Source organism: Marmota monax, unplaced genomic scaffold, assembly GCF_021218885.2.
Source record: "Marmota monax isolate L192 unplaced genomic scaffold, Marmota_monax_Labrador192_F-V1.1 WCK01_AAM20220418_F8-fsc00008, whole genome shotgun sequence".
Taxonomy (NCBI): domain Eukaryota; kingdom Metazoa; phylum Chordata; class Mammalia; order Rodentia; family Sciuridae; genus Marmota; species Marmota monax.
The window spans coordinates 22222866-22246615 of NW_026694432.1; the positions used below are offsets into that span (position 1 = coordinate 22222866).

General features: G+C 52.3%; 1 protein-coding gene and 2 long non-coding RNA genes across 11 annotated transcripts in view; 2 read left to right on the forward strand and 1 right to left on the reverse strand.

Moving 5' to 3' along the window:
* Positions 1-653: 653 nt before the first annotated feature.
* The window catches only part of Ncmap (non-compact myelin associated protein), a 31029-nt gene continuing 7932 nt past the window's right edge, over positions 654-23750 (reverse strand). Inside the window, exons 1-5 of one of the 7 annotated variants that reach the window (XM_046468945.2) lie at positions 9891-10006; positions 9115-9208; positions 6313-6398; positions 3915-3999; positions 654-2169 (exon numbers count right to left, since the gene is read on the reverse strand). In XM_046468945.2, the coding sequence (XP_046324901.1) occupies positions 2028-2169; positions 3915-3999; positions 6313-6398; positions 9115-9122 (321 nt within the window). In that variant the 5' untranslated portion in view covers positions 9123-9208; positions 9891-10006 and the 3' untranslated portion in view covers positions 654-2027. Of the gene's footprint in view, positions 2170-3914; positions 4000-6312; positions 6399-8535; positions 8658-9114; positions 9209-9890; positions 10007-10618; positions 10831-23750 lie in introns of those variants that run through there. The other 6 variants (XM_058571050.1, XM_046468946.2, XM_046468948.2 and 3 more) reach the window with 6 other exon arrangements.
* Positions 2098-3718, forward strand: LOC124109961 (uncharacterized). The gene is made up of 3 exons (XR_006857142.2): positions 2098-2251; positions 3017-3240; positions 3447-3718. It is a non-coding gene; the product is annotated as an uncharacterized LOC124109961 (long non-coding RNA).
* Positions 10009-23296, forward strand: LOC124109962 (uncharacterized). 3 transcript variants are annotated; one of them, XR_006857145.2, is made up of 5 exons: positions 10009-10388; positions 11136-17255; positions 17342-18711; positions 19429-19547; positions 20031-23296. It is a non-coding gene; the product is annotated as an uncharacterized LOC124109962 (long non-coding RNA). The 3 variants fall into 3 exon arrangements; XR_009224349.1 differs by having other exon boundaries at positions 17342-19547; XR_006857144.2 differs by lacking the exon at positions 11136-17255 and having other exon boundaries at positions 17342-19547.

Consider the following 23750-nt stretch of genomic DNA (forward strand, 5'->3'; position numbering starts at 1 on the left):
TTGGGACTTGAGCCCTCCAAGAAATGACTTTGTCCTGGCTGGGTGTCCTTCCCCCCTGACCCTAGGGTCTCAGCAGTGAATGAAGCAGGAGGCCTGAGAGCTGGACGGCCTCAGAAAGGCTGTTGCCAAAACGGCTTTGCCCCTGCCTTCAGCTTGGAAGCTAGGCCCTGGGCTCCATGTAACCACAGACAAGCCTGTCCCCCGTTCAGCTTACAGAGGGATCTGTGCTTCTTTGGGTCGGGATGGCAGGTCAGAGTGCTATCACAGAGAGGGACCTGGTTTTGAGTCCTGTCTTTGCAACTCCGGCTGTGTGACTTTGGACAAATACTGATTATTTTTGAGTTGGAAATGTTCACGTGCAAATGGACAAAATAATACCTTCCAGGGCTTTTGGGAAAACTAAACCATATGGGCTGATTCATGTGAAAGCACATTACAGAGTACTTGGTACTGACAGATGTTGTGACATAGAAGGAAGAAAAGATGGTGGATAGTCTCCAGAGCTATTCAAAGGAGTATTTTTATAGGGAGATAAATGACCTGTGTGACCTGGGCCAGTCCTCTTACCCCATTGCCAGTCAATTTCAAAAGATAATTCTAACCCCAAGAGGGAGAGGAGACTCCTAGATCTTGAGGGTAAATGTCACACTATGTCACTTTGTATGACACAATATTTATTACCTTGTTTCCAAGATGTCATCAATTATAAGATGTATAATTGAGTCAAAAGGACAGAAAGAATAAAAAAAGAAATGGGGGACCCACCCACTGTAAGACATGTTCTGATTTCAGGATCATTAAAACATAACCAAACCTATGTTCGTACATCATTACCCAACACCATCAGTAATTATGCTGGTTCCCATTTGCTAATTGTCTACTGGGGGCCAGGCGCTGTACTCAGGCTGCTTTACTGGGTCTTTGACTCCCACCAGGCAATTATTTCCATTTCCACCCCGTTGAACAGAGAAAGGTGGTCACTTTTCCAAGGTCACCCACCCTAAAGTAGGACTTCTCAATCCCAAAATGTTGTCCCTAATATGCAGATTGTTCTCCCAGCTCAGGGTGAGAGATGAGCTCTCTACAGAGAAATGCTGTGTGAATGTGGAGCTCTGGATGTCTCAGTTCTCTGCAAGGTGACCAAGAAGGACGGAAGTAACAGAGTTGGAATCTAGTCCATCTCCAAATAAGGGTCGCTGGAGGGAAGGGGTTAACAGGACTGTCAGGGCTGTTTAGAATCCAGAGAAATGAGACAGTGTCGGGCCAGTCCCCCTGGAGCCCGAGGAAGAACCCTGACCAGCCACCAGGCTCATCCCAAGCCCAGGGACAATGGGACAACATTCACCTCTAATATTCCTCGAGGTCACCCTACTCCTTCTGCTGACGCTTTAATAACAAAGCAAAACTTTTGAGAAGAATTCTGTTTTCTTTTTAACTTTAAAGGGGGAAAATGTGCTGACCAATCATCATGAGCTAGCAGGCTAGCGGTCACCCAGTCCTGGAACAGGTTATAAATTAACAAGTTGGTTTTCTGGTTAGTTAGTCCAGGTTAGTTCCCCTGTGCCTGATGAGGGGATTCAGTGTTTTGCTCTGCAAAGCTGTGCCCAGGGCACTTCATCTGAGAAGACTCCGGGACACTCTCAGAAGCACTCCTTGACCCATAACTCCTGACCAGAAGAGTCAGGACTACATGTCTGCCTGTCTGTCTGTCTGTCTGTTTAGCTAACGTGTTTGTGGGCAGAACGCCAAACCCACATCCATGGGTTCTCAGTGTAGCGCCACCTCATCAGATGACACAAAAACGTTGCACAGCTTTTGGGAGAGCGGCAGTGGGGACGTGGGCGCAGGTGGGCTGGGTCAGGCCAGAATGAGGTTAAGGACCCCCTGAAGCCACAGGGATGCGTGGAAGATGCCTCTGTCCACCCGACCGGAGGGACTCGTGGCAAAGCCGCCGGAGAAGTGTGCTGCTGGGTCTCCACTCTGCAGAGAGCTCCCTGGGCAGGGGCAGAGACAGCGCAGGGCAGGGGTCACCGGGTCTCCACGTGGACATCAGCCGGGCCGAAGGTCACCGCTGTAGGCTGCTGGCTGCTGTTGCTGTGTGGGTCCAGGGCAGAAGGGGCAGCCGGCTTGGGGCCCTTGGGCTCCAGCTCCCGCCTGATCCTCATTTTCCTGTAAAGACAGGGGCACGTGTGGCAGGGTCTTCTCCCTCCTGCGGCGGGGAATGGGCTGTGACTAGGGTGCTGGTGAAAAGGTTAGTGCAGATCATCACGAAGTCACGCGGCTTAATTGCTGACCACAGAATTTCACAACTGGAAAGGACCTCAGACATCAGCTAGTCTGAACCTTCAATTTTTTTGTTCAACTTACTTATTTAGTTTTATTGGCTTATGTTAATGAATGAGTAAGGTGTCAGACGAGTGGCTATATTCACAACAAAATGAAGATGTTACCTGTCTTTTGTTCAGAGGTGTAGTGTGAATTAAACTCTGCAGCCTCATAGGCTTGCTAAGTTTATTGCTAGAAATATGTAAATGCTTATTTTTTTTTTGTATTAGAATTGAACCTGGAGTGCTTTACCACTGAGCTAAGTCTCTAGCCCTTTTTTTAATTTTTAATTTTGAGATGGGGTCTTACTAAGTTGCTGAGGCTAGCCTCCAATTTGCAATCCTCCTGCCTCAGCCTCCCGAGTTGCTGAGATAACAGGCAAGTGCCATTCACTGTTGGGCCAAACTTAAAAGCTTTTTATGTCATTGGGAATGTATTTAAGAGGTATATCCTATCTTCGCTTCCTATGCCATAAAAGTCAATAATTAACAATTAGGAATTCTAACATTTACATGATATTTTATCTTGTTGACATAAGTGTTTTTTAAAAGTTTATATCCTCAGTGAAGTTGCACAAATATTCTAATTAGTACCCCAATGCACTTCACTGATTTACCAATTGTTAAAAAGTTATCCCATTTGGTTTCTTCTCTGATCAGTCTTTTTTCTCTCTCTCTTTGCATGTGCTCAGAGTTCTTAAAAATCATGAGCCCGAGGTAGACTGATCACATGACTTCGGTCCTTTAGGCTCCTATAAAGAACAAGGGCCTTCTCCAATATGTTCCCAACTCAACCATCCCACTCTGAGATCCTTCCATTTTAAAGATCATGGAGTGGAGACACAGGTTTTGACAGCACGAAGATGCACCCAAGCCTCCATTTCCAGCCCACACAGCAGCAGGTGGGCAGCAGGTGGTGAGTTGGGGTGTCCAACCAATGTCAATCTGGGAGAGGGACCCAGAGCTCCAGCCACAAAGGAGAGGAAGGGAGGTCGACATCGGGGTTTGACTTGATGCCACTTCTTGGTTTGGGATAGACCCGATTTCTTCACTTCCTGTTATCGTTGCTATCGTTATGGTTTGGATATGAGGTGTCCCCCCAGAGTTCCTCTGTTGCTGCAGGAATCCCCAGAGGTGACACGGCTGGATCATGAGAGCTGAAGCTAATCGGTTCGCCCTGGTGTGACTAAACGGTGTGGTGGCTGTAGGCTGGCAGAGGCAGGTCACTGGACTGTGCCCTGGAAGGGTCATCATCCCTGCAGACCCTTCCCCCTGCTCTGCCTCCCAACTGCCAGGGGGTGAGCAGCTTCCCTCTGCCACGCCCCATGGACCCAGCTGACCACGCACTGGACTTCTGAAATTTATAAACTTGAAATAAACTTTTCCTGCTCTAAGTTGTCAGGTGTTTTGGTCACAGCAACAAAAAGCTAACAGTGGTTACCACATGTAACGGTGGGCACGTTCTCTCCAAAACCAGAAGGACAGGTTTGAATCCCCCCTGGGCCCCTGAGGGCTGAGCCACCTTGAGCATGTGATGGAGCCCAGCGCCTGTTCCCACACTGAAGGGGACAAAGCCCAGGGCCCCCGTACCTGTTGTACATCTTCAGCAGGATCAGAACCACGGTGAAGATGACGATGACAACCACCACAATGGCGGCCACAATGGCTCCAGAACCTGCAGAGGGGAGAGGAGCCAAGGGGGCCACTGGCGCTCAGTCAGACGAGCAGAGGGGGAGGCGCCCTCTGCGCCAGGGAAGGGGGACACGGTCCTTCAAACCCTGTTGGTGGGGAGGTGTGTGGCCACTCTCCATGTGGCTCTGCCCTGGGATCAACAGGGAGGGACCCCGACATCCCCCTCTCGCCTCCTTGCCTAGGACACCAATTTATATTTGAATTTAATGTAAACAAAGATAATATTTTAGTGTAGGTCTTTGCCAGGCAAAATTGGAGACTTACTTATACCAAATATTTGCTTATTATTTGTCCAAAGGTCTCATTTAAATGCGAATTCCAAAGTTTATCCAGTAACCCTACCACCAAAGGTCAGTTGGCAATGTTGGGCAGCTGTCACAACTTGGGAGCAGGGGACAGACGAAGGAATTGTGACTAGCACCTAGAGGGTGGAGGTCAGGAATAATGAGAACCATCTTACGAAGCACAAGACAGCTCCTCACAGCAGAGACTATCCAGCAGAGGTTGAAAACCTTAATGAAAGTCTCCACACGAGACTCCACAGGGAGGGGAGGGCCACGTTGTCCTGTGGAGGGTGGCTGGCCTGCTCCTCCTCAGTCCCCTTCTGCTCTTTCTTCCTATGAATATTTGTACATGATTTTTGCTTTGTTTTGACTTTAGTAAACCTTTTGGAAAAGCATGATGTACATTCACAAAAGTACAAATCATAAGCTGGGGGAATTTTCAGAGTACACACACGTGTGAAAAGAGCCACCCTGTCAAGACAGACCAGGATCCTGGGAGGCCTGGCGGATAGATTTTTCAGATATAGGATTACCAAGTTATTTTTAAAAATTAATGGAGATTTAATATGCACATACATGGTCTCATTGGTAATGTAGACACAGGGAGATGACCCGTGGTTCTTAGGTCAATGAGGTCTTTTTCCTCCTCCATTTTAGCTTGTATTTATAATTTCAAAATTATCTACAAAAAAAATCACATTACTTTTGTATTATTGAAACAAGGAGAGGGTGTTTTGCTGTCCGTATCACAGGAAATGTTTGAAGCTGTGCTGGGGCTTCTAAGAATACACTAAGGGGCTGGGGTTGTGGCTTAGAGTGTCAGAGCGCTTGCCTAGCATGTGTGAGGCGCTGGGTTCGATCCTCAGCACCACATAAAAATAAACAATAAAGGTATTGTGTCCACCTGCAACTAAAATATATATATTAACAACAACAACAACAAAAGAATAGACTTGGCTTTGGCAGAGTTTGGAGAAGAGACAGTGACGTTCTGGATCACTCCTTGGTGACCCCAGGGCAGAGTCATATTGCGAGTGGCCATGCCCCAATCCCCCCAGCCCCAACAAGGCTTGAAGGACCACGTCCTTTTAGTTAAGAAAAAACAGGAGCATGCCCATCTGACCTAGTGTCACTCTCTCTACTTCCCTTAGGGATTGTAGAGAGGGCTCGGCAGGCCTGCCCACCCAGCAAGTAGCAGGATAACTTGGGGGACCCCACCCTGAGAGCGACTCCTTCTGGGTCTCCAAGGAAGAGACGCAGCCTGTCATTCATCCAGCCGCCTGCAGGTACCACAGCCTGAAGCTGTCACTGGGGAAAACTGTACTTTTGTGTGGGGAAGGTTGTCCCTTAGGTGGAGGTGTGAACAGTTATACACACAGCCAACTGAGGTGGCTGAGAGGGTCCCCTGCTTCTCCTTATATAATCAGTTGGTTTTCTGAAAGAGCTATCTTCAAATTTTTCATTCTGGGGACCCCTTGTTCCTGGCAAGTATCTCCCCAAGTATGTCCTCCTCCATTAATTTACTCCCTTATGAGTTGATGGGATTTTTTGGTGGGGGTACCAGGGATTGTACTCAGGTTCATTCGATCACTGAGCCACATCCTAGCCCTATTTTGTAATTATTTAGAGACAAGGCCTCCTGAATTGCTTAGTGCCTTGCTTTTGCTGAGGCTGGCTTTGAACTTGCAATCCTCCTGTCTCAGCCTCCCGAGCTGTGGGGATTATAGGTGTATGCTATTGCACCAGAGGCTGTTCTAAACTTTTATGTGGATTATCTGTTTGAGTCCTTATAACACCCGTGTGTGGCAGCTTCATTAATATCCCCATCTTACTGATGAAACTAAGGCCCCAGTCAGAGGTTGTGTGCCCAGGTCACACAGCCGGCCAGGGGTAGGCAGGGACTGAGACCCGGCACTCCATCTCCAGAGCCCATGCTCTGGACTTCTGCACCAGGAGCTGGCCTGGCACTGGCCACCCAGCCCTCCCCAGCCTTCATGCCAAGGTGGCCTTACTCTTGTACAGGAAGTCTTCTCCCCTGGTGGTCATGTTCAAGAAGAAGGTGGCATCTCCCAGAGTGGTGGCTGTGGTCATCTCGATCCTGGTGAGAACAAAGAAGAAATTTTGCTTAAAACCCGAATAAGCCATATTATTTCTTTTAGTCTTTATCTGGGCGACTGTAGAATATTCCAGCATGCAGATTCTTTTTTGACAGCCAATGAACCCAGGGCACATCACTAGACACCCCCTGGGGGTGTTGAAAATGATACATAGGATTCCTAAAGAGTTTCATTCTTCCAAGAAGTTTCAATTCACTCAATGATGTTCATTCAACTCCTTCTGTGCTTCAAAATATCTAAATTGATCTTCTAGAAACCCTGTGAGGTAAATTATTGTTGCTATTTTACTGATGAAACTGAAGCCCTCATAGTTATATGGAGCCCAAATTTACCCAGTGGTATTGAACCTGGGGTGTCGACCTCCATTCCATCAGGCCTTTCTTCACCCCACAATAAGGACTGAAATGGTGCTTTTGCATTTAGGTTTTTTTTTTTTTTTTTTTTTTGGTACCAGGTTTTGAACCCAGGGTTGCTTAACCATTGAGCCACATCCTCAAAGTCCCCCCCTCCAACACACACTTTTTTTAACTTTTTATTTTTGTGATAGTATTGTGTTGGGTTGCTTAGGGCAATTAACTTGCTAAATTGCTGAAGCTGGCTTTGAACTTGAGATCCTCCTGCCTCAGCCTCTCGAGTCTCTGGATTATAGGTGTGTACCACCAGGCCTGACAGAAGTTTTAATACCTAAGGAAGAATAAAAGAAGAGAGGAAGAAAGGTGAAAACTTTAGCTCCGGTTAAGTTGTCAGTCATATAAACCATTGGCAGTGGAAAGCAATTTACTGGACAAGATGTATTTGAACAAGCCTTGAAGGCTGGCATAATTTGAGGACCAGAGGAGAAAGAATAAAGGTGAGAAAACCCTTAATGGGAAGAGAGAGATTGAATTTTGACCATCTGCCCTGCAAGAGTGTCTCTGTCTTCAGCACCTCTGAACACTCACTTACCCTCTCCATCACTGGGAAGCGGCTGTCCTCCACGTTTGGCTATGGAGCAAGGGGAGGCTCAGAGTGGTAAAATGATTTTGCCAAAGTCACACAGCGAGGAAGAGACAGAACTCAGACTTAAACATACTCTTGGAGTGTACAATGTATATTGTCCCCCCTCCCCCCCTTGACACCACAATGAATCAAAATTCACAATACTAAACCGGGCGTGGTGTTTGTGCATGTAACCTTACCACTCAGGGGGCTGCGGCTGCAGGGTCACTTGAGTCCAGGAGCTTGAGATCAGCCTGGACAACACAGAGAGGCCCTGTCTCAAAAATACGAACAAAGACTCATAATCCTGTCACACTGGAGGGGTGAATCCAGAGTGTGCAGTTAATTCGATGTAACGCCACCAGAAGAAGCAGGTGAGATTCTTGACCATGAAATACAGAGCCCACAATGATAATTACAAATAATTGCTCTGAACTATAGGAATTTTAAAAAAGGGGAGGAAATAAACCAGGGTTCTTCTTTTTTTTTTTTTTTGAGACAGGGTCCTGCTACGTTTCCCAAGCTGACCTTGAACTCCTGGGCTGAACCCCTTCCTGCCTCAGCCTCCTGAGTGGCTGAAACTGCAGGCGTATATCACTGTGCCCAGGTACACATCAGTTTGGTGTTTGTTTGTTTGTTTGTTTTTTTGGTACTGGGGATTGAACTCAACCACTGAACCACATCCCCAGTCTTATTTTGTATTTTATTTAGAGACAGGGTCTCTTGAGTTGCTTAGCACCTTGCTTTTGCTGAGGCTGGCTTTGAACTTGCAATCCTCCTGCCTCAGCCTCCTGAGCCACTGAGATTACAGGTGTGTGCAGCTGCACCCGGCTACAAATCAGTTTTTTTGTTTTATTTTTAAATATTTTTAGTTGTAGATGGACACAAAACCTTTATTTTATGTGTTTAGTTTTATGTGCTGCTGAGGCTCAAACCCAGTGCTCACATGTGCCAGGCAAATGCTCTACCACTGAGCCACAACCCCAGCTCCCCCATCTCTTTTTAAAAATTTTTATTTTGAGACAGGCTGGTGCCCACCTGGAGCTCCTCCTGCCTGGGAGTACAGATATGTGCCTCCACGCTGAGCAGAAGTATTTTCTAAATTACAAAGATTAATATAATAGGATCCCATGTACTCACCATTCAGATTTAACAAATATTTATAGTTCCCATTTTCTTCAGTTCTTTTCAGATTTCAACAAAATTGAGATGAAGTTGAAGTACCTTTTCTATCTCAATCTCATTTTCTCCTTTCCCCAAGAAACTGTGACCTTGACCATTAGGGATATTCCCATCAAAAAAGCATAGTGTTTTCCACCTACGTATCTATCCTTCACCATTCTGCACAGCAGGGCTCTGCACACTTACTAGATGAAGGTCAAGCACAGAAGCCACCATCTGAGCACCTCCACCTGCCGCTATGCCAGGAGCTGGGGAGACGCTAGTGAAATCCACTCCTTGCCTTGGGAAATTCAATCCTGGGCTGGGTGGGGAAGAGAGTGTCCGTTGGGTTTGCTTGGATCACTCTGGGCCTCAAGAAAAGACCTTCTGGTGGGGGGCTGTGGCTGTGGCTCAGTGGCAGAGCGCTTCCCTAGCACGCGTGAGGCCCTGGATTCGATCCTCAGCACCACATAGAAATAAATAAATAAAATAAAGGCATTGTGTCCAACTACAACTAAAAAATAAATATTAAAACAAAAAAAGGAAAGACCTTCCCACCTGCGCATGCACCTACACCTGGCACAGAAAGCACTTCTGGGCTTCCCATCCTATTTCCAGCTTCTTGGCTCTGACACCAGGCTCTGCTGAAGGGCTGTGACGGTGGAGATGCCATCAGTCACTGTGACAATGGACCACGCCATCTCCCTGGCATGGCTGGGCTGCTGTCCGGGGCTGGGCACCTCCGGCTCCCCCCATGCCCCACAGTGGGCCTCCCTGAGAATCCCGGCCACTGGGTGCCAGCTCCCCACTCTCCCAGCTCTGATGGAAACAGGGGTCAGCCTTCTACTGCCCGCATCCACTGGGTCAGGCCATTTGCTCCCAGCCTGGGGACTCTGGTGACTGTGGCCTGCCCTGGGGGCCTGGCAGCTTCACAATGGCCCCCTGCTGCCAGGCCCCCCAGATCCACAGGAAGGGTTCTGCCTTCACCTGCAAGTCCAGTCTGTCTGTCTGTCCCTCTCCTCGAGGACCTAATCCTCAGATGCCCACCAGGAAACCCCGAGGGGCTCTGCCTGGGCCCCACACCCACCAACCTGTCTTCCCACCTGGCCTTCTGGTCTCCCAGTGCCTTAAACAGGCCCAGCCAGCCATGCCCCGGGGCCAGCGCCCTGGGAGGACGCCCACCCCCAGAGCTGAGCAGCCCTGTCCTCTCCTCCCACAGCTGCGCTGCTCTGCGAGAACCACCTCCAAGCCTGTGTCGCAGTCGCTCGTCTTGCATCGCAGTGGACATTAGTAAATATCTGCTGAGCTAATTAAGATGGGGATCTGGAGCCCACCTCAGGGAGAGACCCGCTCTCACCGACAGCCGTCCACCCCAGCGGGCAAAGGGTGTTAGCGCGCATGTGCTAAACCTTCTGCTTCTACCCTCCACAGCATCAAGCAGAGAAGACTCGCCATTGATGCTTTCTTACAATTCCTTCCAAAAACAGAAATGCAAACAGGTGGCCCCTGATCAAGGGTCACTCTGGGAGAGAGACGTGGCACAATCACTGGATAACCCAAACTGTGCCTGTGGAAACATCCACGGGAAAACCAACACGCCACAAAGGACAGAAGCCACCACCTGAGCACCTGCCACAGCCAAGACCTTGTGCCAGGTGTTTCTTATCCATGCAGTAATTGTGAGAGCTGGGGATGGAGCCCCGGGCATCTACCACCAAGCTACACCCCTGGCCCTTTTAATTGTTTTTGAGATAGGGTCTCTCTAAGCTGTCCAGTCTGGCCATGGACTTGTGATCCTCCTGCCTCAGCATCTGGAGTTGCTGGAATTACAGGTGTGTACTACCACCCCTGGCCTTTCCCCTTGTTTCAGCTGAGGACCCCAAGACCCAGGGCTATAAAGCTTACTCTCCATGCTTATATAGTTTGGAAGCTGCAGAGCTGGGGTATGAACCTGGCCTTGCAAAGCCTGGGTCCCCCCACCACCCTGCCCCTGATATGCACACAGCGGGGTCCATTAGTAGTCACTGAATACACACACACACACACACACACACACACTGACCCGCAATGCAGCCTCCTAGGCCACAGGACAGAGACTCCTTTGCAGGTCCTTTAGGGGCGACCTCCTGGGCACCAACTTCCAGGTGCAGACTCTCTCTCGAATGGGCCCAGTTCCTCCTCTTTCTGGGAGAACAGTGAGCAATCCCGGAGCAGATCTTGCCTCATCTCGGGACCTAAGGCTCTCAATTACATCTCTGTTCCTGCCACATCAGAGAAGGTGGGAGGGGGGTGGTGGAACATCCATGGCCAAGGACGTGGGTGTTTTCATGTGTGGGACCTCAGCGACTGTTGCCAACCAAGTTAAGTCCAGCAGGGGAATTTTAGAATCAAGTGTGGCTGAGATCAGGGTCCATGGTCACAGAAAACAGGGAGGGGGAGGCCGTTTTCACTGACAGAGGCTAAGTTAATGATAATAATGTATTTATTATGTGACAGGTGCTACACCTTACATGCAAACTCTCATTTAATGCTCAAACCTATCCAGTAACGAGGGCACAATCATTGTGTTCCTGCTACAGATGGGGGCACTGAGGCTCAGTGCAGAGAAGATATCCCCCTAAGTCCACAAGGCTAATATGAAAGCCCTGGTGGGACTCAGGTGGGGTCTGATTTCGCAGCATCTTCTCCATCGATCCTCACTGGGCTGCCTCCGGGGAATGCATGAGGTAGAGATGCCCTGAATCAACGTGGGGCCTTGGCAAGAAAACCCCACTCAGGTTAGAGTTCAGCCAAGAGTCATGGCCCTTGTCCTGGGCCCCTGACCTTGACTATGACCTGACTGGAGCTGGTACTTGGCCACACTCTGGACTCTGCCTTCAGCTGAGCCTTAAGCACATTTACAGAATCTGCAAGGAACTCTTGTTCCGGGGGTTGTTGACAAATGGCCTTGTGTGGGAGGTCAGTTTGGGAAGCAGTGGAGGGTCATGAATGTTTACTTGTTGACTCATTCCTCGAGTACAAGAGCCATCTGGGAAATCAATGCTGCCAGACCCCCTCTCCAAAGTACCTTGCTAGGGCTCCCCTCTCACTTTGGCTTGCCTTACAAGTTCCTGTCTGGGTATGACAACAAGGACATTGCCAACCCCAGCAGACACCCCCACAAAGTACCAACTGCAATTCAAGAGCAGGTGACCCATGAAGGCCCTCGACCTGCCAGAACATTGGGGTGGACTTCTGCTAGTCACCTGAGAGATGCGAGGTACCTGCCTTGATCTTCCCCATACACCAGATCCTCACTGCTCCCCAAGTGGCCCCTTGAGCTGTTGGATGCTTCATCAGAAAACTGACCTTCATGTTGGCACCTCGTGATTTTTAAAAATTCAACAGTGACATTTTATTTTTCTGAAGTTTATCACTTTTACAAAGCAAAAAGCAGGTATTAATCCAGCAGAACTGATAAAAGTTCTGTGCCAGCGTTCACAGAAGTCAGTGATTAGGACACTGGTAACCAGTGTAAACACTAAACACTTTGATGCCTTATGATTTTCACCCATTGGTCCCAATTCTCTTTTTCCATCTCTTCTACATGACAACCTGTCAGTCTCCAGAGCACTTCTCTGTGGGGAAGGTTGAACTTGCTTGGATGTTAATTAGGACGGCTGATATCAGCCCGGCAATTCTACCTCCCACCAGTAGGTGGCGGAAGCAGTTGGTTGTAGGGTGGTAAATGTCCTGTTGAGCCCAAGCTTGCTAAAGTGAGGGGTTTTCTGTCTCTTCAAAAACAGCAATTGTAGTTTTTCTTCTCTGTCATAAATAGTCCCAGCTCCTCAAACAACTCATTGACAATAGTGTCCTTCAGGGGTCCCTCATTCTTCTATTCAACATCTCCCTTAAATACGGTAAACGGTACGCATGACGTCAGAGGGAGCCTGACATGTTCAGAATGACATTTCTCTTGAGACTTCTCAGACCTGAGTGTGAACTCTGCTGCTTACTAGCTGCATGTCCTAGGTCAGCTTTTTTCATCTCTCGATTTTCTGATCTGTAAAATAGGAATTACAATAGTCACAACCCCACAGGGACATCATCTGTGGCTGTCACACTGGGTTAATATGAATAGCCCATCAGCCACCCCAGAGCACTGCTCATCTGCGCCCCGTTGACCACCCTGAAACCCTTTTTCAGACTTACACTTGCTTATGAGCAAACAAAGCCCTAAGGTCTGCAAGTAAAGGGAGCTTCTTAGACGGCAAAGTGCTCTGGAAATTCAAGGCAAAGAGCAGCATCATGGGTGGTGACAGTATTATGAGGAGCTGTTGTCCGGTGACCAGGACTCCATTCTATACTTGTGGAAATGGCTTTGGGAAGTCTAAGTGCAGGACTTTCCATTGGCCTTCGTTGGCCTTCGCCTTGCTGATTTGGTCCCTCTGGAGTGAAATTCCAGCTCCTCCTGGGAGGCTCTTGAGAACAGTGTGGTGGCAGTTCCCATGTGGCAGTGTGGTCACAGAACACATTGTGGAGGAGCTTGTGACCCAGTGAGGGCTTTGGGGTCAGGAAGACCTGGGTTCTAATCTTGGCCTGACCAGTGACCAGCTCCATGAGCCTCTTCTCCAGGACTCCGGTTTTCATCTGGAAACTGGGTTAACGTGCCCTGCCTCCTCCTGGGGTGCTGAGAACCCATGAGCGGCCACCACTGGCCAGCACAGTGCCTGGGGGGTAGTGGCTGACGGGTCAGGGTCTGTTGCCTGTGCCCCTTCTCCTCTGACTCCCGTCTGAGTGCTCCCTGCTCTTCCTGGGAGCTCCCTGTTCTCCATCTGGTTATGCACATAAACAGGTATAGACCTGTTTTGGTGAGGTGTCCCGGGAGGGGCTCTGAGGCAGCGTTCACCAGGGCTTCCAGAAGCTCTGAATTTCCTCTCTTCCACTGAGGACAGAGGCAGAGCCAATCGTGACGCTCCCCCAGGGAGGCAGGAAATCCCACGGGGAGTTGCAGGGCCCAGGAGCTGCTGGCTGGCGGGGGAGGAGCAAGCAGCAGATTTATGACTTGGGATGAGACTCAGGTGGCCAGGATTCCGTTTGCCACCCACCTGCCATGTGACCCTGAAAGGCCTCCTCCTCCTGGACCTTGGGTTTGCTGTCTGCAGAATGGCCCAGTGTAGAGATAATCTTGAAGGACCTTTCCAATCTGTGGTTCTCTGGCTCAGAGCCGCCATTCATAGCTTAACTCGAGAACCACTGTTTCCCAAGAGTTATGCTTCTGTGTGTCGACCCCGGCTGCTAAGAGAGGGGAGCCAGCGGGAGCAGATCAACCTGGAAGGCAGGAAACCTTCCCGGAAGGCAGTGGACACTAGAGCAACCTGAGCACTTCCCAGGGGGTTTTGAGTAGGCAACAGAGTGCCTTGGAGTCCTTAGGAATGAATCTCCAAGTCTACTGGGGGCAGAGTACCACGCTGCCCAAATCCGACACGCCATTCCCTGTCCATAGCTGTGGGGTCTCACACCACCTCATCCACACCCCCATCTGTCCTGTTTGTTTGGGGCTCTGTCCCAATGTGTGTCAGAACTTTCAAAGTTGAAGTCTGAATTCTGCTGACTGCCCTTGAACTTGAGTCAAGCCAGACACAACTGGATGCAGAATAATGTTCCTATGGCTGGTTCTCAGAAATCAGGCAGCACATGTTACGCTCCATGTACCCACCGTGCTTTCCTCCTCCCATCCTGATGCCCCACCCACCACCGTCCATCCTCCCACCTGTCCTGCCTTGTCATTCATTCAGCCGGTGTCCGCCACATGCTCAGCACCACGAGGATTGGGGGGCTCAGTCAGAGAGGAGGAGCAAGGGAGCAGTTTCCTTCCAGAATCTTTCCCTCCGTCAGTCTTTACCGGACATCTTCCTCCCCATGCCGGCCCAGCTCTGATCACGGAGATGGGACGATTAATATTCTAGTGAAGAACTGTGGGAAGGAGAAGGGGTTCTGGAAGTCTCGGTTCCAGGCCCGCCTCATCTCAGAGGACTTGTTGACTTGCTCGGTTTTAGATGATGCTTGAATATCCTTCGTTTCTCTGATTTTGTGGCTCACGTCGTGAGGAGAGGGAATGACAAGGCAGGACAGGTGGGAGGATGGACGGGATCTTGGTTGGCTCCTGCTCTCAGGTTCTCTCCTGATACAGCCAGTGCCAGCCGCCCCTGCTGATGTCAGATCCAACTCAGTGGCTGAGAGCTTGTCTAGGTGGGCAAGGCCCTGGGTTTCTTCCCCAGCACCAGGAAAAGAATGAAGCAGGGGTCCACAAATCTCAGGTTCAGAGAAGACCCCAAGTCCTACACAGTAGGCCAAAGGTGTCCACGTCCCCGTCCCTGCAGCCTGGGAATACGTTAGTTTATAAGGCAGAAGGGACTTTGCAGATGTGATTCATTTAAGCATTTGAGATGGGGACATGACCCTGGATTGATAGAATCACAAAGGTCCTTGTAAGAGGGTGGTCTGAGCGTCCGAGAGACGAGATGTGATGGTGGAAGCCGCGTTCAGACAGAGGGGAAGGTGTTTTCCTGCTGGTCGGACGCGACCGAGGAAGGAGCAGAGTGGGGCAGGCAGGAAACAGGTTGTCCCCCAGAGCCTCCTGAAGAGGGGACCCAACCCTAACCCGCCCTGTGGACCCTGACTTTAGCCCACTGAGACTGCCTTTAGACATACGACCTCTAACTATACTGTACAAAAAAAAAAGTGTGTTGTTTTAAGCCACTAAATTTGGAGGCCTTTGTTAGAGCAGCAATAGGAAGTTGATTTATCCTAGCTTTGGCATAGGTTAGCACACACACTTCAGGCAAGTTACCTAACTGTCTGAGCATCCGTTCCTTATCTGTAAAATAAGGAAATATCTGTGGAAAAATATATATATATTTATATATATAAATATATATAAGCTCTGAATTTCCTCTCTTCCACTGAGGACAGAGGCAGAGCCAATCGTGACGCTCCCGGAGCAGTTTCCTTCCAGAATCTTTCCCTCCGTCAGATCCCGGGCCCTGGCCAGCTGGGGCAGGGTGTGGGCACGGCTCGGGAGGCCCCTGGGCAGGCAAACTTCTTCTGGGCCCGGTACCTGTCCTGTAACCTAACTTCACATACCCCACCCCCACCCCCGTTCCTCTGCCCTGAGGTTGGGATCCCCTCCCCTCCCTGGTCCCTGACAGGACCTTCCCCCTTTGCTGAGGGGAAGACACTTCCTTTCCTAGAGGTGGCCTCCACCTGGATGAAACCTTTCGCACCAGGGACGGCATTTGGGGCCTTGCTGTCTGCAACGCCCTGTGCGTCTTTTCCCAGGAAGCTCCGGAGGGTGTACTCCCTACAGGAGGGAGCAGAGAGAGGCGCCGGGGATGGGGGACTGGGGCCCCAACAGGAAGGAGGGACGTGGTGCCCCGGGCTGCCCACCTGGGGGCAGTCACTCTGAGGGAGGGGCGGGATCCGGGAACTCCACCAGGCAAGAAAGAGGAGAGCGGTGGATTTGCGTGTCTGTGCAGACGGAGAAGTGACCTGCCTTCCTGTTGGCATGTGTGTGTGTGGGGGGGACCACTCAGACAGAAAAACAAGCTCCCCAAGGACTTGGGGGACAAAATTCCTCCCTCCTACTAGAGCCTCACCCCTGGTTCTCTTCACCACTCCCACCTCCATCATGGCCCCAGGATGCAGCTCCTGGTCATCACAGTGTGTGGTACCCAGTCTGAAAACCAGAGTCCACTGCCCTCTGCCTACTAATGGGGACACCGAGGGTCAGTGATGCACCCAGGGCCACGCAGGGAGGAGGTTTATCTGCGACATTTTTGAGAGTTCCTTCTGATTAATTTAAAACAAGATCAGTGGGAGGCTGAGGCAGGAGGGTCACCATTTTGAGGCCAACCTCAGCGACTTAGCAGGACCCTATCTCAACAGGCCGGGAGGTGTAGCTCCGAGGTCGAGTGCTCACCTGGCGTGTGCAAGGCCCAGGGTTCAAGCCTTGGCACTGAGGTTTCTGAGTTACTCTGTCACCTATTACGGAGATGTAATTGAGTTTTCCCAGACGACGGCCAGCAAGCTCCTTGGGGAGCTTTTATTTATCTATTTTTAAATAACCAAGGTCAAGTCGGACGTGGTGGACCACATCTGTAATCCCAGTGACTCAGGAGGCTGAGGCAGGAGCATCCCAAGTTCAAAGCCAGCCTCAGCCTGGCTGAGGCCCTAAGCAACTCAGTGAGACCCTGTCTCAAAATAAAAACACAATACAATAAATTAAAAAGTAAAAATAAAAACAGGCTGGGGATGTAACTCAGTGGTAAAGCACCCCTGAGTTTAATCCCCAGACCCCCCCCCCTCACAAAAAAAAACCAAGGCCAATGTCCTCTTGCAAGTTCAAAAACCCTAAGTTTTTCCTGTAACAGACTTTCCAGTGGTCTCGCTTTTGATTTTTCTGCCTTCCCACTGCCTTCTCCAAGGGCCAGGCCAACCTCCAAGTGTTTGTTATTCAGGGTTAAGGATAAAGATGCCCCCTGGAGTATCTGCATCGGAATCAGGAATTCTAGGAAACCCACAGTCCACAACCTTGAGGTGACAGTCCTTCTTGGAGCCCGAGTGTCCTGGTCTCCGGACCTCATCACCTTCCTGATGAACAGGGCGGCCTTGGAAGCTCAATGGAGAGACCTGATGGGGGCGAGAACCCTGGCCTGGAAGTGAGGAGCCCTGGACTTGAGTCTCATGCCTGTGCCTTGATTGCTGTGTGACCTTGTGCAACTTACTCATTCTCTCTGGTCTGCAGCTTGCTCTCTGCAAAACCGACAGCTGGGACCCAGTGACCTCCCTCTTAGACTCCTTTCATCCTGTGACCTGGAGCCTCCGGTGTGACTCAGGATGGCCCGGCCCTCCGTGCCACGTGCTCGGCCCCGAGGCCCTCCATCCCTCCATCCTTCCATCCCTCCATCCCGGCAGGCGCTCCCCTCCCTCGTCCTGCCCACGGCGGGGCCTGGCAGGCGCGGGGCTGCTGTGGCAGGAGCCGGGGTGAGGAACAATCCCAGCCCTTCAGGCTGCGTGGCAGGAGCTGGCAGCCGGCCAGGCACAATAGCCCCGAGGTACAGAGGGGCGTTTGTCTGGGGACCCACAGCTTCATGGAACCCTGCCCTCAGCCTCCCCTTCCCCCCACCCTCTCAGACGGCAGTGCCGCCCCAGCCTGGTCGTGAGATGGGACAGGGCCGCTGCTCAGCCCTGAGCAGCCTGCGGTGGCCTGGGAGCTGGGAGGCCGGAAAAGACAAGGGGGTGGCAGGAAGGCAGGGAGCCCCGAGTGGGGCCAGGGGGACCCCAGACAGGGGGGAGGGGCAGACGCTGCAGGGACAGGGCAGGGGCTGTAGAGAGAGGGACAGGGACGGGCCCTGAGCCCTCACTGACTAGTGAAGAGACTGTGGGCCGGGGCTTCCTCCTCGCTGGGCCTCAGTTTCCTCAGCTGTAAAATGGGGTGACTGTCCTGCCCTGATGTTCTGAGGACTCCACTAAATAAAATCGGGGCTCGTGACGGCCGTGGGGCGTCAGGGAGAGCAAGGGTGGACCCAGGAGTCGGGTCCAAAGGCACCTCGACACCCCTGAACTCACTCTTGGGGACAGACCATTCACACTCCTCGTTGTCCTCTGGACTGAGTAAGAAAGGCTGGAGGCGCCCTGCCTGGTGCCTGGCGAAGGCCGGAGGACTCGGCCACGGCCACACCCTGATCCTCGTGGACCCTCTATTACCATACATTTTTGTGGTCTCTATTTTTTTCCAATATGAGGGAAAAAGAACTGAAACATTTTCTTCCACCTTCAAAGGACCCCTCTCCCCAATTTTAAGAGCCGCCAAACCCTCCTTGGGGTCCTCCAGAGTAAGCCTTGTCTGCTGTGCCCAGGGGCTCTGGCCTTGCTTCGGAGTTCTCTGGGTCCTCACCGGCCCTGGGCAGTGTCGCCAAGTTCCGCTGGACGCCAGGAACCTCGTCTCTGAGGAATCCACCTTGGGCTCAGGGTCCCGCGACGCCGGTGCCCCCCACTGCACAGAGCTGAGCTCAGGGGCCCTGTTAGTGCCACCCCTCCTAGTTTCAATGTGGCTGAGCCCTGTCCCCAGAGGCAGGTGGGACCCCAGAGAACCTCGGGTCTGGGAGAGTCCAGGTGAGCCCCATGGCGAGGGGCGGGTGTGTGGCTGGGCCGGACTCTTCAGGAACCAGGGTGGTGGGTGGTGAGCCTCTGGCGCCCTGCTGTGCTTGTCCCTTTGTCACGGCCTCTGTGCCAGCAGAGGTGCTTGGGCCTTCACGCTCGTGGTCCCAGTGAATCCTCATGGCACACCATTCTGCTTCACACCCAAGGAGACAGGCCCAGAGAGGCTGGGTAACCCGTCCAGAGTCACAGAGCCACCAGGGCAGGATGGGACCCGTCTCCTGTTCCCCACAGCCCTCCCTCCCCCCTCCTTAAAGTGTTGGGGGAGGGTGGGGGGACTTTCAGGGCCAGTAGACACCGAGGAAAGTGAGGGGCGGGTGCAGGAAGGAGGTTCTGGAGGACGTGCAGGTGCGCAAGGCGCCGTGCTCCCGGGGCCACCCTTGTCCTCCCAGGTGAGGGTCTGAGCAGCGGCAGGGCCGCTGCTGGTATGTGGGCCTCCCTGTCTGGGGGACGTGCCAGGTGGGGCTGTCGCTGAACAGGCGAGAGGTCCTCTCCCCCTTGCCAAGCTGCTCAGAGCCAGTTCTGTTTACCCAGAAACCAGAGCGGGCGCAGGGCTCAGCCCAAACCGGCCCCCTTCAGGGCCCACAGAGGAAGGAGTGGCGGAGGCCAGGCCGGGCCTCAGGCTCAGAGGGAGGAGGGGGAGTGCTAGTTCCAGCCCATCTCTGTCCCCAGATCACTCACTGGCTGGGTGGGTGCTGCACCCTCCGTGTGACCCATCCGCCCAGGGGAGGACGGAGAAGGACCCACTGCAAACCTACCAGCTGCGCCGAGCCCACCCTGAGAGCCCTTAGGTGAGAAGAGTGGCCGGGGTTAATCGAAACACCCAAACTCAGCCTGTTCCTTTTTGCTTTGGGAATGTGGTCCCGAGAGCTTTTAAGTGGCACCTGTGGCCCATATTATGCAGAAGGGCACTGACGGACACTCTGCCCTTCCTCGGCTGCCTCCCCACCAACACGCACACATTCATTTGTTCAGTGCGCTCAGGGAATATTCATGAGCTGGAGAGCGTTAAACACGGGAGACAGAAGGAAAGGATCCCTGTGGCCTTTGAGCCACAGGAGCTTCTGAACTCTGCCTCAAAGATCCCTCGCGGCTTGTGTCGCGCACACCCACATCCTGAAACGCTGCCCTGCTTACTTTCACACTTACTTCTGGAAGGGCTTCCTAACCCTGTCTGCCTGGCAAACTTCTATTTATGCTTCAAAGCCCCAAAACCTTCACCCACTTCAAACACTTACGTCATCTAGGCCTTCACTAATTTTTTTTTTTAAAAGCCACTTCTTGAGGACTCCACCATCACCTCCACTCTCTCCGAGGACTCTTCCCTACTAATTTTGGGATGTCTGCAGTTTGACGATGTCATCAAGGTCATTGTCACCTCCCATCTTCCTTCCCCTCCTCCCAGGAACTCTGCCTCACTTACCCTCTTTAACTTTTTCCGCAGAAGAGCCACCGTCTGAAACCACCTAGGTTGTGACCTGTCTGTCCTCTACAGAAGCGAGGTTCTCTGCAAGGGCTCTGGTCTTCCTCCTCCCAGGGCGAGGTCCAGTGCCTGCCGCGGTTCTTGGGGCCCTGAAGGCACCTGGGATGTGCAGATGGTGGACGCTGGCAGCCGAGGGCAGGATGTGAACCACAGGCCCTGGAGCTGGATTGCGGGGTTCTAATCCCGGCCTTTTCTCAGACCCCATTGACGGTCATGGTCATCATCAAATCATGCAGTTCGCTACGGTGATCATCACAGACCTGTCCCCAGCTGCTCCAGCAGTGGCCTGAGCGCCCAGGCTGTGTCTGGGTCCTGCCATGCCCAGCACGTCTCAGAATCTGTCTTCCCATTGCAGAAATGACACTGACACCCACCTGCAGCTTCTGAAGCCAGAAACCTAAGGTCACCACTGTCACCGGCGCATCACCCCATCACCAAGCTCTTTCAGATGGATCTTCGTTTCCTACAGATGCCCTTGTCTCCCCGTCTTCCCCACCTGTCCAGTCCAGGCCTCTCAAGATCTGCACCTGGTAGCTCCCTGCAGGAGCTCAGTCTATCAGTCACTCCTGCCCCAGCCCCAGGGCCTTTGCATGTGCCAGGCCACTCTTTCCTCCCCCACTGATTTCTCTGATGCTTTAGTCACATCAAATCTCCACACCGTGCCCTGTCACAGGGCTGTTTCCCCTGCTGGCCACTGGTGGTAGTCAGCATCTTCCACCAGTGACAGAGCCCCACCCAGGACTCTGAAGCAGGAGCGTCAAGGGTGCTATTAAGCCCTCCAGCCCCAGTGCCTTGAGCACCACGTGGCACATCATGGGGGGTTGCTCTGTGTCCCACGAACGAAATGAATTCCCAGCTACGCGAGTGAGCGGAGGGTGCTCAAAAATGGACCTGCAGCCCGGGCAAGGGTGGAGCCTGGGCCAGGTGTGTGCTTTCCCCTCCACACATGGCTGCCATGGTGACACCCGTGTGACACTGAGCACAAGTCAGCCCGGGGGCTGTGGACCTGGGGGGCGGCTGCCTGGGGAGCTGGAATCTGAGGGCACCGTGGTCACTGTGCTCCTGGGCTACGGGGTCACAGCGACCTGGGTCTGAGTCCCAGGGAGAAAGTAGAAGCCGCACCTGCCCAGTTCCCAGGGCCCAGCCCTGCCGAGGACTGGACTGTCCCCCCAGCAGATGCCTATTAGCGTCTAAAACTTACATGTGAGGACGCAGAGGCACCAGGGGCTAAGCTCCTATCCAAGACGACCAGCTGGGAGAGGACGTTCCTTTTCTCCAAGACCCACCTGAAGTCCCTGCCTATGTCAAGTGGCCAGCCTCCCCGAGGCCCCGCCCATCCTCCCCCAGCAGGTGCCTGGTCAGCACCGGCCCACACTCTGCTGTCCGTGGCCGCCAGACCCATCTCCTTCCTTCCTCCCTTCTTTCCTTTCCGACTGGCATTGAACCCAGGGGCGCTTGACCACAGAGCCACATCCTGGCCCTTTTCATATTTCTATTTAGAGACAGGGTCTGAGTTTCTCAGGGCCTTGCTGAGTTGCTGAGGCTGGCTTTGAACTCACGATCTTCCTGCCTCAGGATCTGACTTCAGAGTCTGGCCCACATTTTGGGGACTCGATAATCCCAGCAGCTAGGGAGGCTGAGGCAGGAGGATCGTGAGTTCACAGCCAGCCTCAGCAAAAGTGAGGCCCTAAGCAACTCAGTGAGACCCTGTCTCTAAATAAAATACAAAATAGGGCTGGGGAGGTGGCTCCGTGGTTGAGTGTCCCTGAGTTCAATCCCTGGCACCAAATAAATAAATAAAACAGACATAACGAGCACTTACTATGTGCCAAGCACCTCTCTAAAAACTTCACAAATGATTTTTATTTGAATAGTTTGTAACCCACCTCATTCCAAAAGAACTCTGTGAGGTGAGTATCAGGGTCTTCATCTTAGGGGTGAAGAAACCGAGTTTTAGAGAAGCCAAGTAACTTGTCTGGGGTCACACAGCCAGTGAAGGTGGCAGACTTGGGTGGAAATGAGGCTGAATACTCCAGAATTCAAGCTGTCACCTGTCTGCCTCACTGCCTCGGCTCAGTGAGTGAGAATCACTATTATTTACCGAGATTTTGTAGGGGGGGAAGGGAGGAGTGCCGTCCTAGCCAGGAGGACAGTGGGGAGAACACAGTCAGGAGGGGAGTGTAGGATTGGGGGGGGAGGGACAGTGAGGTCTCAGCACCGTGGAGCTGAGGGCCCAGGGAAGGCCAGAGTGTAGATGAGACCTGAGGGATAGAGTGGGAATTCAACCTCCATGGAAGGAACCAGCATGCGCTGCTCTCAAGAATCCCTACGGGATGGATTCCATGGGAGGTAGGAGTGTGAAAAGTAGGAGTGTCAGAACCTGACAGCTCTGCTGGGTGGCCTTTGGAAAGTTACTTAACCTCTCTGTGCCTCCATTTCCTGTTCCATAAAATGGAGGTAGTAACAGGCCCCCCCCCCTTCACTGGATCGTTGTCTGGGAGAAATAAAATAATAAATGTCAAGCCCCTGATGGTGTCTGGCAGAAAGCCACCATTTAACATAGTTCATTTCCCTCCCTTCCCCAAGACCTCTCCAGCTGTGCCAGAATCAAGAGTAAACTACGGTTTCAAAGCGTGTCTGAGACTGAGAAGAAAGAAGAGTTGATTTCCGTGTCGCCTCTGCGTTATATAACTGAACTTCCCAGCTCGGTGCCCGGAGAGGGGGGTGCTCAGGAGGCAGGCTGGCAGCAACAAAAATAAAGAGTTCTGCCCTCGCTGTCCCGGGCCGCGGCCGGGCAGAAGCTGGTGAGGCCTGAACTTGGCGCTGCAGGGCAGGGGACCTGGGATCCAGGCCCAACCCTTCCTGGGACATGGACATGTCACAAGCCAGCACCTGGTTAGGCACTGGGTGCCCTGGGAGGCTAGCTTCCAGCATGGCGGGGAGCCGGGGTGGGGGGGGCCTGCAATCCCCACCCCCTGCCTCCCACGCCTGTGCCCCCCAGTCCTGCCTCCTGCCTCCTCCAGACCTTGGATTTTTAAAAAAATTCTCTTGATGGGATTTGTCCCCTCTTGTGAGATGCCCTCCTTCCCTCAGCCCCTCGACCCAGGAGTAGACAGAGGGCGGGCTTTGGAATTAGACCGGGTTTGAATTCTGACAGTCTGGTCACCTTGGGCTCATGACCCCTCTAGGCCCATTTCCTCCACTGTAAACTGGGCTTTGTGACTCCTGTCTCCTTCCTTTATGTGACCACCAATGGTGCCAAATATTTAGCCTTACTGTATACACCAGGCACTGGGAGAGGATTTGCGGGCCTAAGTCCCATTCCTTTTCCTCCAAGACCCACCTGAAGTCCCTGCCTATGTCAAGTGGCCAGTCTCCCCGAGACCCCGCCCATCCTCCCACAGCAGGTGCCTGGTCAGCACCCGCCTAGGCTGTGGTGTCCGTGGCCGCCAGGTCATCTCCTTCCTCCCTCCCTCCCTTCCTTTCATACTGGCATTGAACCCAGGGGGGC